Here is a 20,090-nt window from a genome sequence, read left to right as displayed (position 1 = left end):
ATTTTTCTTCACCTGAAAGCTGTTTCAAGCCTTTAAATCCCTCTTGATGATTCTCTTTGAACCTCTTCTAGTCTATTATACCCTGTTGAGATGAGGATACACACACTATGAGGAATACTCAAAATGCATACTTCTCACAAATTTCTACAGATGCAGGATGTTGTTTCTGTTTTGTTCTTTGTTCCTTTCCTAGAAAATCTTGACAGTGGATTTGTTGTTTTCACTGCTTAAGAGAACTGCATTGATCTTTAGGTACCAGATAATTCCACCTTTCACTCATGATTGGTTAAGAAGTACTTCAGAGCCAATTGTTACCTACAAAAATGCCCCTTTTTTACTTCTCAGTGGTTTAGATTACTTGACATTTACCTACACAGAATTTCATGTACAATTTCAGCCCACATAACTCAAAACCTGAGCATTTACAACTTTTTAGAAATAGCTAGACACTATACTAACCCAAGTATAGTTTAAACATCTACTAACCTGGTCATCTCGTTATCATACCCTTTTCCTTATAACTGTCCACCAATGTAAGAGATCCTTGTGCAATTCAACTGGTTACTCCTATTAACAAAACAAACATTTTTCCCTCTTTTTTCTAACTCTTCCCAATTGATTCTTATAAAATTTCCCATTTTATTCAGAGGTAATTCAGCCTCTCCTAAAGCCTTTGACTTTACAGAGGGAACAATGAAATCAATTCTGGTCTCCATTATAATTTCCATGAAATTATAAAGCTCACTGATGTAAAGTTCCTCAAATACTGCCACTGCCTTTTTAAAATGCTGATATCACGCTAGCTACCCTCCTTACCTGTAGCAGAAATATGATGCTAACCACAAGCAACACACTGCAGTCATTAGCTCCTTTATCCCCCAGTTCCTCTTACAACACTTGGATGAATGCCATTTGATCATGCTGCCTTGTTCACAGTTTGCTCAATGTACTGCAATTTCTTCCACTGATGCTTCATTTTGAGTCGTACACTCTGTCACATTCCTTATTAAGAAACATTCTGGCATGAAGAGCTCTCTAAGCGTTGCCAAAGTGAGTGCAAGCTATTCCATTATTCAGCTATGACCTTATATACTCCAAAGCCACCTTTTTCAATTGGGTTGTCTACTGATCTTCCAGACACTCCTCAAACTTTCCTGCTGAGTTTGAAGAAATACTTTACAATAGTTTTATGTCTGTTGGGAGTTACTAATCAATTTTTTCCCCACTTCATTATAATTACAGGTTAAATCCACCAGATTTTTTTATTATTCTCTCTTTTCATTACTCAGATAAAAGATCTGATTCAATAACTAAGAAGTTTTATTTCAGATACTATATCTTACTTGGCTGTTTAGCCAGGCATTTTAGCATTTGGGGAGCCTTTTGAAATCTACTTAAACAAGTAGCATGCATGCTGTAAGCCTCCTATACCTTTAATTAACTCCCAAGCTGGCTGCAAATATTTTACAACTCCAGCTACATATTTTCTGTCTTTTTCAAAAGGTTTCTTAGTATTTTCTGTAATTCTTCTTTTAATTAAGCATTTTTGTATTGGACAGTTCAATTCACTGCTACTGATCAGTGCAGCTATCCATGGAAAATGTCTCAGTATCCCAGTTCTGCTCATTCAACTCTGGATCAATTTTCACTCTCTCTAGCACTCTTGGTCCTAACAAAAATGTAAATCTAGAAGTATACCATCATGTTAGCCAGAGTGTTCACCTGAGTTACTTGATCTGAACAGCCACTTGGTATCTGATTCCATACAGGATTTTTAATGTTTTTAAGGGGATAACAAGTAATCTGTTACTAAGGTTAAGCTGCTGACTATTTTGTACTAAGACTTAAATTTGGAACCCCAATGATGCAATTTTCACTATGTGCACTATTCAAGGTCTTTTTAATCAACAAGGCACAGTCATACGCAGAGGTGAAAATATTCAAAAAAGCAGCGCTAACCCTAAGATATTATGTCAAGAGAAGGTAATCCCTGTACCTCTGCATAAGACAGGCAGCATGCTGGAGGCAGATTTCACTCTCATTTTTCCTCACAATGCTAACTCCCTTTGGTGCTGTTACACTAAGGGAGGTATCAGTTCTGAGCCCAAGAAAGTACATGGAATTTAACTAGAGAAGTTACACAGGTGTAGCTGACACATTTCACAGCTTTTTTAAACAACGGTTACATGTAATTTCTAACAAGTCAATTTTAAAAAATCCTGAAAAAATAGTGTGTTTCATTAGGACATTTATGACATTACTAACCACACCCTGAAGCCATACAGTCTTCTTGTGTAAAACACAATTATCAAATTTTGGATCAGAAAGCAAAATATGCCTGTAGGAAAATGTCAGCAAGCAGATCAACACCTTTAAATTACTGTGTGTGGACACTGTTTTGTAAACTCCTTCAGCAGGAGTTACTGTCATTCAACAGTTCAAGCAATTCCTAAATGGAAGGAAAATCTTCATAGTGAATATCCATCAAGTAAGAGCAAAATTTTGCAGTTGCAAAAAAAAGAATCAGCTAAAGTTCTGCCTAAAGCGCAAAATGAAAAATGACATACACAGTATTTAGTAAAGTGTTAGTGTCCAGCAAAAGACATCACCTTGGAAGATGTGTTTTTCTCATGTCTTGTACCTTGTGCCTCTAAGGCAAATCATTCCGTACCAATCTACACTACAACACACTAGAAAAACATCCCTATTTCTTTGTTTTGTATGTGATGCTGGATTGTGTTTGTGTAGCAAGATTTTGGTAGCAGTGGGGAGCTGCAGGAGATCAGAGGACCTCACCTCTGTGCCTGGGAAAACCATGGAGGAGATTCTCCTAGAAGACAGGCGAAGGCACGTACAAGACAAGAAAGTGACCAAGGCAGTGCCCATAGCTTAACTAAAAGCAAATCATGCCTGACCAGTCTGGTGGCCTTCTATGATGGAATGAATGACAGCAATGGTCAACAAGGAAAGACTGTCTACCTACACTTCTCTAAGGCCTTTAATATGGTTCCACATTATGTCCTTATCTCCAAACTGAAAAGACATGGATGGACTATTTAGAGGATAAGGAACTGGCTGGCTGGATGGAGCCAGCGAACTACAGCCAATGTCCAGGTGGCAGCTGGTGACAAGTGGCATCCTTCAGGTCTCTCCTGACTCTTGGGACTGGTGCTCTTCCATGTCTTCATCAATGACATGGTGAGATCAAGAGCAGCCTCAGCAAGCTGGTAGATGACACCAAGCTGAGTGGTGCAGCTGACACAGTGGAAGGACCTGATGCCATCCAGGGGGGACCTGGACAAACTTGAGAAGTGGGCTTTCCCTTGAAATTCAACAAGCCCAAGAGCAAGGTACTGCACCTGAGTTGGGGAAATCCCAGACAGGAGTACAGACTGGGAGAAGAAATCACTGAGAGAAGCCCTTTGGAGAGCACTTGGGTGTTCTCATGGATGAAAAGCTGGATATGAGCCAACAGTGCTCACTGAGAGCCCAGAAGGCCAACTGTATCCTGGGGGTGCATAGAAAGCTGAGTGGCCAGCAAGTTGAGGGAGATGACTCTGCCCTCGTGAGACCCCACCTGGAGTAGTGCATCCTGCTCTGAGGTCCTCAATGCAAGAAAGACATGGATCTGTTGAGAGTGGGTCCAGAGGAGGACCACAAAGATGATCAGAGGGTGAGAGCACCTCTCCTACAAAGACAGGCTGAGAGCGCTGTGATTGTTCAGCATGGAGAAGACTTCAAAGAGACCTTACTGCAGACTTGCAGTACCTTAGGTGTCTTATAAAAAGAAGAGAGAGGGATTTTTATATGGACAGACAGTGATGGGACAAGGGGCAGTGGTTTTAAACTGAAAGAGGGCAGGTTTACATTAAATGTACTACAAAGAAATACTTTGCTGGGAGGGTGGTGAGGCGCTGGAACAGGTTGCCCAGAGAGGCTGTGGATGCCCACCCCTGGAAGTGTTCAAGGCCAGGCTGGATGGGGCCCTGAGCAACCTGATCTAGTGAATGGTATCCCTGTCCACAGAAAGGGCATTGGAACTAGATGCTCTTTAAGATCACTTTCACACCTAACAGTTGTATGATTCTCTCAGATCAACTCACCAAAGGAGTAAGATGCATTTACTGTCCACACAAAGATGAGTGATATATATGAAAATGTTACTTTCCTAGAAAAGTTGATTTGCCAGAACAACTCCCTTCCACCCCCCAGAACAAAATAGCAGAGACTTCAAGGTCTCTATTGCACACACAGAAACTTTTGTAAGTCTTTCATCTGCTGAAATCTCATCTATTTCTGTGTGTACAAGAACCATTCTAAACACACAATCTAGATCAAACAAAGGTTAGGTTCAGGACCGATGCTTTTTCAGAAAGACCTGAAGTTTACATTATTTTTCCCCAGTTGCTGGTAAAGAAACACTGCAAGCCTCATCTTACAAATGCTTACACCATCATAACTGCAACCAACTTATCAGATACTGCAGTGCTCGCACAGAAAATGTAAATTAATTTAAATGTACTCAGAATCATTGCCTTCATCCAGACTCATATTTAAATAAATGAAAAAGAATGCTTCTAAGCTTTCTAATCTGTTGCTCATTTAGAGTCATCAGATATATTGTTAAGAGGATACAAGTACTCATAAAACTCTAACACAGAAATATTTTTTGGTTTACTTTCTCCATTGCTTCATTATTCTTCCAGACAGGCTTCTATGCAAAACAGCTTTTTATCTTCCAGCTTTGATACCATCAGCTCTACTATATCAACTGTGTAACCACAGTGAGGTTGCATTTTACAGTCTGAATTCAGCAGCACTATATGAAGAATTTTACAGGGCCCTCACTCTTCCTAAGAGTTGCCAATTCTCTCGCTCCTGTCCCGCACCCTGCATATGTCAGCACTGACAGAAAAGCTGGGGAAGGAAACTAATTCAGGCAAGAACCCCTTGAGCAGCAGGGGAGGGGAAAAGCTATTTTTCAACCATATCAGGTCCCTCCTCCTGTTCAACCACACCAACACAGGGCAGCTGTGACAGCACAGCAGAGGTGAGGTCCATCCAGGAACTGAAACTATCATAATACTATGGATACCAAGGAAATTTCCATGGAATTGTAGCCTAATCTACATTTATAGGTAGAGATTTAAATATCTAGTGTGTAAGAGATGCTTTAACTTTCCACTCCCTAAATTAGCTGCAGAGGCAAAAAAAAAAAAAAAACCCAAACCAGTCAAAAGCACCTCCAGTAACAGACAGTAATCATAACCTCACAGTAGCTGAGCTATTACATGAAGCAGGGAGTTTAATAATGAAGTTCTATGATACCAGTGTAATGGATATCAAGCACAGACATTCCTTGGCACGTGAAGGGAATTCAATCTCTTAGCTGGCTAACAAAAACACCCACACCCTTCCAAGAACTTGATGTCCACAGAAAACAAATTATAAACACAGAGCATTCATTCCTGGACAAAAGTGTTCATGACCCTGAAAAGCAAAAGCATTTTTGAAAGTTCTGTATTTTAAAGACAGAAATCATCTGCATATTCTGGTAAATGACTGGGTTTTTTTCAGGGCTTGTAAGCACATTGGGCTGCTTACTTTGCAGGTTACTGCACTGATGACAGGACTGAAGGACACAGAACTGCCTAAGTCTGATAATTTGCTGAACTGTTAAATATTTTTTAAGTATTAACAAGGAGTAACAGAGGAGGATGAAAGGATAGAGCTTTGAAATATGTCAAACATTTTCTTTGTGATGCCTTTGAAAGTTTATCAGGGCAGACAGCAGTGATAACCACACAATGGACAACTAATGCTTCTTCACCTTTTCTACTGATTCTCTCAACAAAGGTGTAGAGGTATCTACCCCACCCAAGAATGGTGCCCTTATGACGGCATCAGAAAACAATGTAGAACGACTTCAAGAGGCCTTCCTTGTCTACACCAGCAACAAAAGGAATGCTACAGAAATTTGTGGGCATTTTGTGCTCAGTGAGACAGAAACAACCTAATTACAAAAGACATGAAAAAAAATTAAGAATATGATCCATTTTTTTGTTATCCCAGATTTCACTGCTAAATTCTGTCGTCTGACTTCACAGTTCCTCACCTCTATCAGCAGAATCTGTGGGAATGCAGTATCACCCGTTGTCAAGGAAGATGTGATTAAGGAGCACTTCAGCCAGCTGTACCCAAAGACGGGAAAAACATCACTGCCCTTCAAGAAGGGCAACTTGGATGACCTGGTGAACTACAGGCTAGTCTGCAAAAGACAGAACTTATTCTTTACCACGTGTGTGCTCAAGAGTGGGCCACACTGACCTGAGAGGCAATAGAGACCGGACAAATCCCTGAGCAACCTGCTCTAGCTGGGTCTAGCCTGAACAGGATGTTCCAACCCACCTGAATCCAGCCAACCTCAAGTAAAACCAGTGACTATTCACAGGCACAAAGCATCCCTTGAATCAATTGCACCCCATCACAAAAACCTCCCAAAAGGAGTATGACAGTCACTTTTCTTCTTTTCCCTCTCTGAGTAAGTCTGATTCCCACTCAAACTTCCCACACAAGTAAAATAATTTGAGTAACACCAAAAGCAGGAGCCAACAATAAACCAGGAAGAAAGGAGAAACAAACAATAAACTATTTTTTTCATCTCTAGCATTATGAACTCTTTACTTACCTAAAACCTCTATTGCTAGACTTGGAGATACACCAAAAATTCAGAAATTAGGAAGAAAGTTTTGTTGTTTTTAAGGAAAGTTAAGTCAATGAGAGGTATATTCCTATTTTATAGATAAAAATAGAGGATAAAACGTGAGGTTAGCCTAAGAACAATTTCTGAACTGCCAATTCACTCTCAAAATATGAAAAAAATATATAAAGCTAACAAGCCATTTTGAGGACAGTTGAACAAGAATTCCAGAATACACTTTCTGTGGCAAATCAGTGTATTACATTAATCACAGATGATCTCAAATTCTGAACACTGGAATAGTTTTAGAAGATGAGCAAAACACAGCATGAAACCTTACAGTATATTATGCATGTGATTTGCACATTTTGTTATGCACCATGGGATCCATCTTCACATAAAACCTAAGCTTGTGCAACTGAGAATACAGCAGCACTAAACAAATGGCAATCTATTTTTAGAAAGTGCTGAAAGGCAGTTACATACAGAGTAAGATTAATAACCTAGCCAAACTACCTGGAAATTAGGCAACTGACACTTTGAGAAGGTTTCCATGTTTGCTGCAGAAATTGGAACATCAGGTTGAAATAAAGCACTGTATCTTACATACCAAGAGAAGGAAGAAAAAAAAAATTTGTAGTATTTAATTCTTCTGGTTTTATCCTGTAAAGTTTCATAGATGATGTCAGATAGATGCTCTCCCCTTTATAAAAACATACAGAAATCAAAAGCCCAGAAAGGTTCCACAATCTCTGCAAGAACTTAACTTGCACACACAGGACAGAAGAATCAGAGAATGGTATTGGTTGGAAGGGACCTTAAAAACCATCTATTGCCAGCCCTGCTGCCATGAGCAGGGGGGAGACATTCAACTAGACCAGTTCACTCAGAGCCCCATCCAGCCTGGCCTTGAACACTTCCACAAGAAATGTTTATTCCATAAGAAGGAACTCTAAATGTAATTGAAGTAGAAAAAAAGAGCAAGACACCTCTTTGAGGCTGTCCATTGTTCAAAATTCACATGAAATAGCAAAGAAAGCATACAAAGAAAATGCTCAACAATCTCAACCTCAAAAATTTGGTCACATGAAAAAAGGGCATTTCAGAAAATAATCGAGTAGGGAAAGGATGATGAAAGAGTTAGTTAAACTATGTGGCAAGAAAAAAACTTGCATTTGCCCTTCTGCAAAGGCTAAATACCTGGAGTTTTCTCCAATTCTTAGAGACACTGGCAAGCTTTCATACCCATACAAGGCAGCAATCAGCTGAGGTGGATTTCTAATATGGTTGAAAAGGAATAGACTAGTTCCACCAACACTTCTCCCCACCCCAAAGATTAGTTTTCTGTCAATTCAGTTCCTCCAGGCAAGCTGCCATAAGCCAGGGAAGTGCCAGTGTTGAGTGCAGCACAGCTGGAGCTCGCTGTCTCCGGGAGGGGCAGCAGCTCTGTCCCTCTGAGGAGCACCCGGCTGTGGGCCTGCCTGTGCTGTCAACTGCAGGCACAATTCCTTGCGTGGCCCCCACACACAGGGTCTTCTATGACTCTGCAAATCCACATACAGTTTAGATCTATGTACATTATGTCTCTTGAAAAAAAAAATCAGAGAAATGCAACACAAATATAGGCAACAGCTTTCTGATCAGACTAGATACACTATTTACTTTAACTCCCTTTGCAATTGGCAATCATCAATGCAGCAAGGTGTGACATAATGCAACTGGAGTACTGCATTAAGATCACGGAAATCTTTGTAATGGAAGTACAAAACTTCTCCAGACCTAACAGCAATAAGTTTAAGGAGCACTGAAAACTGATAACTATGTCACAGTATACTAAGATCCACTAAGCAGGCTTTATTTTTTAAAAAGCTAAAAAAATCACTTTAACATCCCATGAAAAGCAAACGTTTTCTCAGTAACCATTCATAAAAGCAACAGAAATGAAGATCGGCTATCAAACCATTTTTAATAAAATAACACATACCAGCTCACTAATTGAACCTAGTTATAAAACTACTTTTCAAGAAACAGCACTCCAAAGACAGCTAAACCAAAACACAGAACTTGTTAAGCGACCATCCTGCAGCCAGAGTTTCAGCCACTTCTATCCAAGGAAACTCCTGCTTACCTTGATCTCTAAGTTGTTTCTACAGAGCCCTTCTTACCCCTAATGAGCAGTGCCTTTTTCATCTAACATAGGCTTTGCTACATGACAAAGAACTTTTTACTTTATCAATGACAGGTAGCTATTTGTGGTATTTATCAAGATTCAGCTACAACATACCTGCCTTATGGCAGAGCTATAAAATCCCCATTGAAGTTTTACTGTCCCAGGGCCAGGTATATGCAATCACAATGACGTGGGCCGGCACAGTCCCAAAGTTCACTTTTGAAAGTTTACTCCCAATTGTAAAGGATCCTTAAATTGTTTCTTAAGCAGTAAGCCTTGGTAGAAATAAAATTACAACACACTCTAGTAAACATTTCTACAAGCGAGCCTCAGAAATTACACAGGCAATTGTAAATCTGAAACCTAACATCTACAGCATAGTTCAAATTCTCATCTAATGGGCTCTTGAATAATCTTTCTGTTAGACTGTCGTATTAAATTCTGTCATCAGCAGGATACTCATATTTTGCTAAATGAGCCATAAAAATTGTACATGTCAAACAAATACAACATTATATCCTATGACATTAATAAAAATACATCAGTAGAATGAATTTTAGTACAAATGAAACAATTGTATGACATTGAATAAAAACATACTCATAAAATAAATATTTTGCAGCTGTTTCTTACAGACTTAAATTTCTAAGATTACATATTATTAATCATGTCATAGAGTAATATGTTTAACCACACCAAAGAGTATTATTGGTATTTTTCATTCCTAAAACATTGTTGTGGCAAGTCTTCTAATAAAAATAAACATACAAACAAAATCTCAGAGATATGAGCAGGGAGACTTTGCTCCAGCTCATATGGTCTGAAAACAAACAAACAAAAAGCCAGGAGGGCTTAACACAGTTTTGAATCATCATTGCTCTTTATCTATAATCACTCAAGATTAACTCAAAGAAAGATACCCCAAAGTCTTTCACTCCAAATTCTTCTTTCATAGGAATTACTGGGACACACGTGCAGAAATGTTTCCTTGCCTCATGCAGCACTTACATCCCTTGTCTGTTAACAAAAACTTTTTAAAGGCCTGCTGACCAACCTGGGAAGAAATAACCACAGCCTGTTAATTCATTCCCTCCAGTCTCCAACCTTCACCATAACCTTGTTCTTCACAGAAGATAACCTGCTATTTAAAATAGTTGTGTTTCCTTGGGCAGAATAAAGCTGCTCTTACACTAAAATACCTATTACAAAGTTTAAGCTATGTAATACACCTTAGCCTGACATAACAGATCACCAGGCAGAGATGGAACAGGAAACATCTATTCTTCTCACATGAGAAGAGAGGCTGTACACTCTCCCCCATCCAAGCCATTGTCCCGCATCTACCAGTTACCCTTCAATGAGCAAATTCAACAGAAGTTTGGCAAAGTGCCAACCTGGCAAGACAGAACAGAGCAAGTTCAACCTCTCTGGCAAGAAAGTGGTTAAGTTTCCAGGGTGGTGGAGAGTACATGCAGCTCTGCTTCCAAACTGGAGTCACACCCACTAACCTGACATTCAAACACCAATTCTGACTTAAGGTCATCTTAACCTGAAAAGGTCATCTTAACCTGAAAATATTAGGCATTAAGCATCCTAGGCTGCTAAACACAGAAACAGAAGTTAGGAATACATCCTTTTAAAAATTAAATGTGTAAGATAAAGCTGCCAACAAATTTAATTCTATATAATAAGAAAGATAATAATATTCTACTAATGCCTTAATTTTCTTCATAGAAAATAAGTACAGAGCATTAGACAAATTGCAATCTATGTAAAACTATCACTACCTTATAAAACTGAAACAAAGTAAGCGCCAAAACATTGGCCAAAAGAAAGGAATTTAATACATGTGCTCCCCTCATTCCCAATGTAACTGCCTTTTAGAGCAGCCAAGATAAGAGAATTACATTTGTCCTTTTTCCCCAAACCCAGATTTGTTCCTGGTTTCTCTACAATATCCTCCACCACAACAGCTCCATTTCTGTTTGGTTTCTCAGCCTCCTGCAGCATCTTAAGCTATCCTGCACACTCTTCCATTCTTTTCTTTGCAACACACACAGGTGAAGCTATTTGCTGTCCTGTGCCCCAAGTCCTCTCGCTGCCCCGACCCCTGACGGCTCAGCCATGGAAGGAACAAACACCAGTGAGCAGCAAACTGAACCATGCTCAGGCAACGCTAATTTTGACTTCCCTGCTTAATAGAGTGAGCAAATTTCACAGAACTTCTGTATTTTACCTGTAAGGTAAATTGGTAAAAAAAATTACCTTACACCTCTGTAAATAGAGGAGTTTAAGTTTTGGAAAAATGAAAGTTATGCTACTATGTTTGTTACTTGTAAGAAAGCACTAGCCAAGGACACTGGAGGGTGGTAAGGCACTTGCAGAGGTTGCCGAGGGGGTTGTGAATGCACCAACTCTGAAGCGTTCAGGGCCAGGTTAGTTGGGGCCTCGAGCAATTTGGTCTAGTGGAAGGTGTCTCTTCCTATGGCCAGGGGTTGGAAATAGGTGATCCTGTTACTGGGAAGGAAGGAGGCAAAATTATGAGATGACTCAAAAAACCTTCATATTCTTACAAAGCAATATTTAAAAGTGGCAAGTTCAGTGGCTATTCTCGTATTATAGGATCTGCTACAACACAAAACACCGTGGTATTCTTCAATTATGAGACAAAGATAAAACTATAGGCTAGGTGAAGTCTGATACTGCACCAAAACCCATGTGCAGTCTTCCAGAAACAACAGTAATAAAAGCCAAAGTTGCTGTTGAAACCATTAAAATAAATAATCTATTTTGTTTTATCCTTGTACATAAAACAAGGGAAAGACTAAACAGGCTCTAACTTTTTTCTGAGGAAAGAGTAGTGCTTTACTACCAAATCCAAGAGCCAGAAAATAGTGGATCAGGCACCCCAAACAAGACAGCTACACCAGAAGTTTCTATGTCCCACTTTGAGAAAACTTATAGAGCAGGAGTTACTTAGGAAAAACTACCAAATACTAATGCCTCCACAATGAAAATCGGAAAACTGTGCACAGATACTTTACTTCAAAAAGCTCAGGACAAGCCTGGGCTCCTAGAATCCTGTCTCAAAATTAAGGAGGTGATGATGTGGAAGAGGACTGGGACACAGGCTTTTACCTTAGAAGGTGCTCCCAAGCATATTGCAACATATGTAATAGAGCAGTAACAGATAAATTAGGTTTATTTTTAGAATCTTTCTGCATACTTTAAGAAGAACCCCACCTTTCCTAATATTTCATGCCACCTATCACCCAAATTAGTCTGGTATGTATTAAAAAATAAGACAGTAAGAAATGTTTTCAATTTTACTTTGTTGAGGAACAGTTCTCAATAAGTGAGTTTCATTCATAGAAAACAACCTGTTACTCAAGTCAGAAGGTTTCCTATTTTGAAAACCACTGGACAGGACAGTTGAACATTCTTCAAGTCTAAGAAGATGGATGTGCAGTGCTGGAAAAAAAAATCTGAATGTGTCAAAGGACTGGGATATATAGACAAGCTATGGAAATCACAAACTTCACCCTTTGTCATTTAAAAAAAACAGTCTCAAGAAAAAAAGGAACAAGCTGTCTGGACATTGATGGGACAGATGCAAACCAGAGAAGAATTCAACAGGATAAAGCAGGAGTCCATATAGACACAGAAGATCAATGATACCTGAAACAACTCTTCCCCACATTTTCAAGCTAATCACAATCTCCATTAGATCACAAGCAAAGCACCACAGACTTATTAGAGACAATTGCAACAATTAATAATTAATTTTCACTGTTAAGATAAAAATAAAGAGAAGAGTCTTGCAGGTAGAAATGGTTCAAGTGTTCTACCTGAATATAAATTCCACTCTATCCTCCTAATTTGTATTATTCCAGCCAGAGATATCACAGTACGATTAAAAACAGAAACAAAAAAAGAGAGGAGGGGCTTACCACCACTTCAAAAGGTAAGTAAGTCTGTAACTCTACACTAATACACAAAAGCTGCATGTTTCTGTACCACCCCAGAATCTCAGCTACTCTTAAGAAAAGGCATAAGTCTACAACTCTTGCTTTGGTGAAGACAAATCTTTATATGTGAACTGAAAGAAGAATAAAGCAGTCTTCTGGAGTCTTCTGGCAGACAACTGTGAAGTTTATACTACTGCTGCTAACAGGTAGACCACATAGTTTTGTTTACTGTTATTACGAAACCTGTAGCCAAGAAATAGGAATGAAAATTGAGCAAATTCCTGCCACGACTGCACTCAAATATCTCAACAGCTCTAATGCTAGGGACTGGCAACATTCCTTAGAAAGGAGATCCTCAAAAAGAAAATTCAATACTGGTTCTCGGCATCACTACTGTAATCACCAGGAGACTGAAATAAATGATAAGAAAGAATACTACATTTCTCCCTTCTTCTGGAAAATATTTTGAAGTTTACCTATTATCTACTGCATAAACATAGGTAAACTTTAAATTTCATGTTGGAAAAGAGAAATTACAATTTCCTTGCAATTCAGTAATAATGAAGGAGTCAGAAAACAAGAATTCCTGCAATTTTTCTCCAAGGTTATGATCAACAGTACTCTCCATTCCCATATATTTAACATGCCTCCTGCCTTAAGTCCAAATGAGTTTGCCTACCATTCTTTATATTTTAAACGTGACTATCAATTAAAAAAACACAAGAACTGTTGCAGACAGTTCACTAAACTTCTCCTCCTCCACATCAGGAAAGAATTCCCATGTAAGAGAAATACTTTGTTAGTGCAATTTCTGCATGTTCAGCCCATAACTTGAAATATCACTTTAAAAAAGCAAATTCAGAACAGTTTTACTAATTTCACTCGCATGTAGATTAAATAACAAAAATAGAGTACTTTCCACACTTCTAACAGTCCTGGGACTTCAAGAGAAGTAATCATGCAGGCCCCGTATATCCACGTATATGTGATCAACTATTATTACTGCTTCAGAATGGTAAAAAATGCATCTTTAAAAAGAGTCCATTGTAGTCCTAGGGATCTTTTTCACATTTCCATTAAACAGTCTATATAATACAGCATAAAAAATTATGCACATTAGATACAAAGAACTGGACAAAAAACATGAATCACTATGAATCACTATGTTCAAGAATGGTATTACCAGAAAGGCAACAAATCAATCATTCAAGGAACACCCTTCCAGAAAGACCATTTTGTTTTTACTGGAGAATAGAATAATAAAAATGTTAAGAGGAAGCACTTTTACACTAGTATGACAGACGTATTTCTTCATAGTAACATCTGTTATACTAAATGAAAGAAAAGCAGTATCTCACTGGACACATGGAATCTAAACCAAAATTCCGAACAACTGTGATACTGAAAAGTAATTTATTTCACTGAACTGTGAATTATCTTGAGTCTGACTGATAGTCAACGTAAGCAGGACAGCGCCAGAAACGTCTGTCTACCTGTATGTATACACACACGCAGGCACGCATTTAACCAGCACAGTGTCCCTCAGACTAAGCTGAACCGATGACAGAGCTGACATCCACGTCGCCCAGACTTCTGCTATTGTGCAGGGATGGACAGAGGAGTCCTGCCCCTCCCCTTTGCCAGTCTTTCAGAAAACACCTCTGAAAACATTAAGTAAACAATTTTTCATTGTTGCTTACACAGCCTTCTAAGGACTCCCTGAAACATACACTCAGACAAGTTATAGACACAGCTCTTGGCTCATGTATTAATAACCATCATCCAGCAATAGAAGTTGCCATATTTCCTACTCTGCTTACTTCAATCCCCTTTTTGTCCCCACTATACTTGTTCCACAAATCTGGCACTCTTTTGCTTGCCTAGCCTTAGGGTAATGGTGCTTCTAGGTAACATCATTAGGTTGATCTAATATGCTACCTTTCCAGACTGCAGATTGACAAAAATCTCATGTATATATATGTATTTATAGATTTTTCTATGCCTGTACTTTTTCTATAAATATCTCTAATAAGTACTTATCAAATAACATCTGAAAGTCTTTTCCCTTTGCTTCAAATCAGTACAGATTTTACCAGCTCTTACTAAATCTGCCCAACTGTGACTGTCCCATTTGGACTTGGGCCACCCCCATAAATTTTTTGTCACCACCATATACACTAGATTTTCTTCACATGTGGCTGAACTCTTAGGGTTTCTATCACCTCATCAGTCCTAAAATGAACATCTCCCCAAACAATGGGGAAACACAAAACCAGCTGATAACTCAGTTCACCCATTGTGGAACATTGAAGCTTCAAATGGAGATGCTTCCTGTATTGTATTGCTCCTGCTGTTGGAACGAGTACTTGCAAGCAAAAAAGTGTGAATACTGCATATGAAATGCATATTCTCTTAGCCACCAGCCAGCAAATACTCAAGGTGCACATAGAAGACAGTGACTAGTCATCACCTTGACACTTTTACCTGTCTGCACAAACCTCACCACAGTTTGTGGAGACTTCAGGAAAAAAATGGGGTGTCTGCATTTCACCACCAAATCCTTTAAAGGAATAAGGGAGGTACTGTGACAGCTGTTATTACCCAGAGTTTCTGAACATCAAAATTCCAGATTAATTATTCAAAACAACAAGCAGTACTTTGTTCACACAGTACATCTATTCCAGAATATCTTGTAATAAAAAGCCAATATCCAACATCCTGCAGCAAGAGAAAATCTGCAAGAGGTTATGTTCTGTGCAATACAGGTACTGCAAATCTCCCATGCTAAACTTATTTCTGACTTGAAAAACTCTGCTTATGAGGAATACTTCATTTCATTAATTTTTCTTTGTTATCATTGCGGTAATTTGGCATTATTTACCAGACTACTGGTCCATGCCATCAGGACATGTGCTTATAGCAATTTTGCAAGACTACAGCAGTAATTTTTTGATGTATCAATGAAACTGTAAAGACTCAACAGTTTAAAAATATCCCCATTTCAGGAGGCTTTTTGCAGTATAATTGAAAGCTTTATAATGATAAACAAAAAACCCCTCGAGACACCAAAACCATGTAACAAAAAAAAAAAAGAAAAAAAAAAGAAAAAAAAAAGAAAAAAAAAAAAGAGTCAGGGCTTTACAAATGCAAAAGGTTTCTTTCAAATGCAGGTAATAAGGCTGATCCTCCCCTTCGTATCACAATTATAAGCATTACCCCCGTCACAAAATTAAACTCAGTCCCAAACCTTTACAGGAGCCTTTTAGGAGCAGGCGAAGACTTATTTTATGGTGGGAGCAAAGATTTCGGGCTAGGCCGGGGCCTGGGAGCGGGCTGAGGGCAGGGCAATGCAGCCCCGGCCTCCCTCTCACCCAGCGCTAACCCTGCCCGCCGCCCCCAGCCCAGCGCCCGCCGAGCCGCGGCGGAGTCCGGCCGCTGCACCGAGCCTGGGCTGCTCTCGGCGCTGCCCCGACAAAGGAAAGAAACACCGCACTCCCGACGTCTCGGAACAGTAAAAGAAAGAAAGAAGGAAAAAAGAAAAACGAACCAAATCGCCCTCACTAAGCCCTCCCTGAAAAGCAGGTCTCTTTTCACCAGACCTAGCCACGGCAGCCACCCTTCCCCCACCACGAAGCCACCTCTCATTGTCGTCGCACCCAAAGGGGACCCATAACCCCCACCCCCCACCCCATATGAACTCACACGCCCGCCTCCCCCATTTCCCAGTTTGTGCCGTGCCCCTTTACTGGTCGCCAGAAGGGAAACGCGGCTCGCGGGCCACATTTCCCTCCTCGCAGCCTTGCACGCACCTTCCAGAAACAAGCTGTCTCTGCAGCCGCCGCCGCCGCCACCGGCCATCTTCCCGCTGCCGCGCAGCGCTCCCTCACTCCATCGCCCAGCGCGGCGGCGGGGCCCGGCCCTTCCCCCGGCCTGCCCGCCCCCACTGCGGAAGGCTGGGTGGCTGACCCGCAACGGCGGCACTACCGCCGAGGCCCGGCCCTCTCCCGCTGCCGGGCCGCGCTGCCTTCCGGCCCCCGCGCAGGAGGAAGCGGCGGCAGCACGCCCGCTCCTCCCTCAGCGCGCCCGCCGCCGGCACCCGCGAGCGGCCGCAGCCGGGCCCGTTGGCGCCCGTCGGGGCAGGCGGGCCGGGCCGAGACTCCGCCGCACGCGCCCCCGAGAGCGCGGGAGGGCGAGAGCTCGGAGCGCGCCGCCGCCGCTGTGCTTCGGGAACGGCGCTGGCCTGCCCCGTCTGCCGCTCGCCCGCCGCGGGAGCCGCCGGCTCTCCCGGCCCCAGGACCATAAAATGGCCGCAGCAACGTTGCGCCCCGCAGTACCTCGGGCTCTCCCGCTCCCTCCTCCATCAGCCTGAAGGCAGCAGCTTTCGGGAGACCAGGAGGTGGCTCGGGTAAAATGAATGAAGTTAGAGGAGTGCCGGAGTCCATGGCGGAGCGCTGCGGCCCGCCGGCCTCTCACCTCCCTCAAGCTCGGGGGAAAGGTCTTCGCAAGATTCAAAGATTCCTTTTAATCATAAAATCTTCTGTGGCCTGATCGTATTCAAATCCAAAAGTTGGATTTTGTAAAACGTACAGCGTTGCCACGCCAACTAAAGTGAAATTGCAAGTCATGGCCTTAGGTACATTTGACTTTTAGCTTGTATGATTTTACATTTTAAAAAGCTTTCCCGTGAGGCCGAAATACAAAAAAAAAAAAACCCAAAACATACATCCTTTAAAAACTAAGAGTTAGTTTATGGCATTTTATAGCTAGGGAAAACCAGATACTCCTTTCTTTGACTGGTTTTTTCAATGTGGGATTCTATTGACTCCCTCTCCCCTCCAACTTTACTGTAGATTTGGGGAATTCTCATGTCTAAAGTACCTGGTTCCCAACATTTCTAATCCCTGAAAAGTCATCTTCCAAAAATGCTCGAACTGAAGACTTGTTTGTAGACTGAAATCCTAAATTAGGTAAATTAAAACGCCTAGTGCATATAATGATTAAAGGCTAGAAAGAGGAAAATTGTTGTTTTCCTTTAAGTCTTCTAAATTTGGGGGGTTTTTTTCCTGAATGCACCTAGCATGTTTAAAATACTTCCAAGAGTGCTCAGTTTTTATGCAATGGAGAGGCAAAAAGTGATCTGGAAGCCAACAGGAGATGTCAGACTGCTCCCCAAGTGCTAGGTCACACCACCAGAGCTTGCAAGTTTAGAAGGAATCCCAAAACCTGTAACACCACCGGTAAATCTACGAATCTCAGTCTTCAAAATCTCCTTAGAAAAAAAAGGCTTCCTGAAAGAGAGATCACAAACTATCCTTGTTTCATTAGTAATGAGGTTAATGGGAAACAATTAGGAGAAATTGGTCCCAGCTAATTACAGAGAAACCAAGAAAATCATCTGTTCAATAGAAACCTAATAGTTAAAAAAGAAAAAAAAATTTAGAATCTGATTTTTAAAAATACCGTCTTGTATCTCAGAGGGGCATTGTCCAGTTAAAGGATTTACTGCTGAGGTTACAGCATTAATCCACCAAAACAAGTTCTTATTGATAGTTGATACTAGACTGATCCAGGTCTACACAATTCTACACAACTTTTTAAAAACTAAGGATTTAGAGTTATGAATTATTTGAATAAATGTTTAATGCACAGTAGTGGATTCATTGATCAAGGTATCAAATACAGCTTCAGAGTTTTAGTGAACTGAGATGCAGTGTAGATTAAAATACCCTTTTAAAGTAGAAAGGATAAGGGACTAAATTATCAGTGTTAATCTAGATGCATGGTTGATTTTGGACTTTTTGACTAATAATTTGACATATACTTTTTTATGGAAAAGACCTGCCCAGAATTACATCTCATTGCACTGTTCTTTTTTCCTTTATTTTGAAGCTCTTCAAGGATGCAAGAGGGTAGAATCTAGTCAAAACTCTTATTAATTAAATTTTTATTAGTAGTCTATTCTCAACCTTAGAGTGGTTTGTTTTTTCATTTGAGAACTATTTGTGAGGGAATGCAATACTGAGAGCACTCAATTCTTACAAAATCTTTTCAGATCCTCTTAACTTCGCCTGGAACCAGAAGATTTTCTTCATGTAACAGAATGAACAATGAGAAAGAGAAAGTTAGTGTTCTCCTTCCTGCTGAGGGAAATCTTACAGAATTTACTGAGTTTTCTTTCTCTCTGAAGGAAGAATTCAATTGTGTTCACAGAATAAGAGCCCAGGGATGACATGCATCAGGTCATTGCTTCCTGGCCTTTAGCATCCCCTAGAAGTTGACCGGTCCCACTGTGGGTAGTTGACAAACACAGGAGAGTGTAAGATCCAGAATTTACAAACACTTGCCTGTCTCAGCTCTGTTGGCACAGCTCTTTGTAGGGTGGAAAGCTCATTACTGCATTAGAGAGTGATGAAGAATTTTTGTCTCTTCTTAGAAATCTATTTTTTCCTTCTCTTCCCACAATGAAAAAGATATTATTAATTAATGTGGCTTAGATGATGCAGTACTGAAAATTACTTTACAGAAACTGAAAAGTTTTTTTTTTCTTTGTATTTCTGATTCTTTCCAGTTACTTCTTGTTTCCTCTATGTTTTTGTAAGGTTAGCCAAGATAATGGGGGTAGCTATTTCCTAGAAACACTAGTTCTTGCTTAAGGAATAAAATGGAATTGGGATTGCAGTTTTACATCTTCTGTTGTGGTAATGTACATTACTTAGTTTTCTGTACTGGTATCAAATTTGAATATAGACATTTAAGGGAATTTATAGGCACATTGATTTTTTTTTGTTATTTACAACCCATGAACTTGCTCAATAGACTATAAGTAACTTATTTAACACTCCAATTTTTCAGGAAGTTAGTTTGAAGTGAAGTTAGTTTTCACTGTTTTTCGTTGTTGTTCTTAGAACTGTTTCTTGAACATGTTAATGAAACACAGTCTGTGTTCTCAGTTTTAAAAACTGTCCTCATGCATGTCCTCTTCTTGCTGTCCTCATGACCTGCTGCCTAGTTTTTTTCCTTAGCATTTTCAAAGTGAAATCAGATGTATTTCTTGCATTACAATATTTTGTTATTAAAGTTAGTGCTTTAATTTCAGGGCTTGTCTCATACTATTCCAGGATAGCTGGCATACTGCAGGTATCTCTTCAGGAATGTTTCCAGAGGCAAGAGTACTATTCATCTGAGTGCTAGGACTACAGTGATACATCAGGATGTGGAAAAGGTTTTTTGTTTAACTGTGGTATCAAAAGAT

At 40.1% G+C, this 20,090-nt stretch overlaps 1 protein-coding gene across 5 annotated transcripts in view; it reads right to left on the bottom strand.

Moving 5' to 3' along the window:
* The window catches only part of SENP6 (SUMO specific peptidase 6), a 72,065-nt gene extending 55,053 nt beyond the window's left edge, over positions 1–17,012 (bottom strand). For 3 of the 5 annotated variants that reach the window (XM_077174841.1, XM_077174842.1, XM_054629917.2), the window contains exon 1: positions 16,648–17,012. In XM_077174841.1, the coding sequence (XP_077030956.1) occupies positions 16,648–16,696 (49 nt within the window). In that variant the 5' untranslated portion in view covers positions 16,697–17,012. The remainder of the gene's footprint in view (positions 1–16,647) is intronic. The other 2 variants (XM_054629916.2, XM_077174843.1) reach the window with 2 other exon arrangements.
* Between the last annotated feature and the right edge of the window lie 3,078 nt (positions 17,013–20,090).

This window comes from Agelaius phoeniceus, chromosome 3 (assembly GCF_051311805.1).
Source record: "Agelaius phoeniceus isolate bAgePho1 chromosome 3, bAgePho1.hap1, whole genome shotgun sequence".
Lineage (NCBI taxonomy): Eukaryota > Metazoa > Chordata > Aves > Passeriformes > Icteridae > Agelaius > Agelaius phoeniceus.
This window is presented reverse-complemented; position numbering and strand designations above follow the sequence as displayed.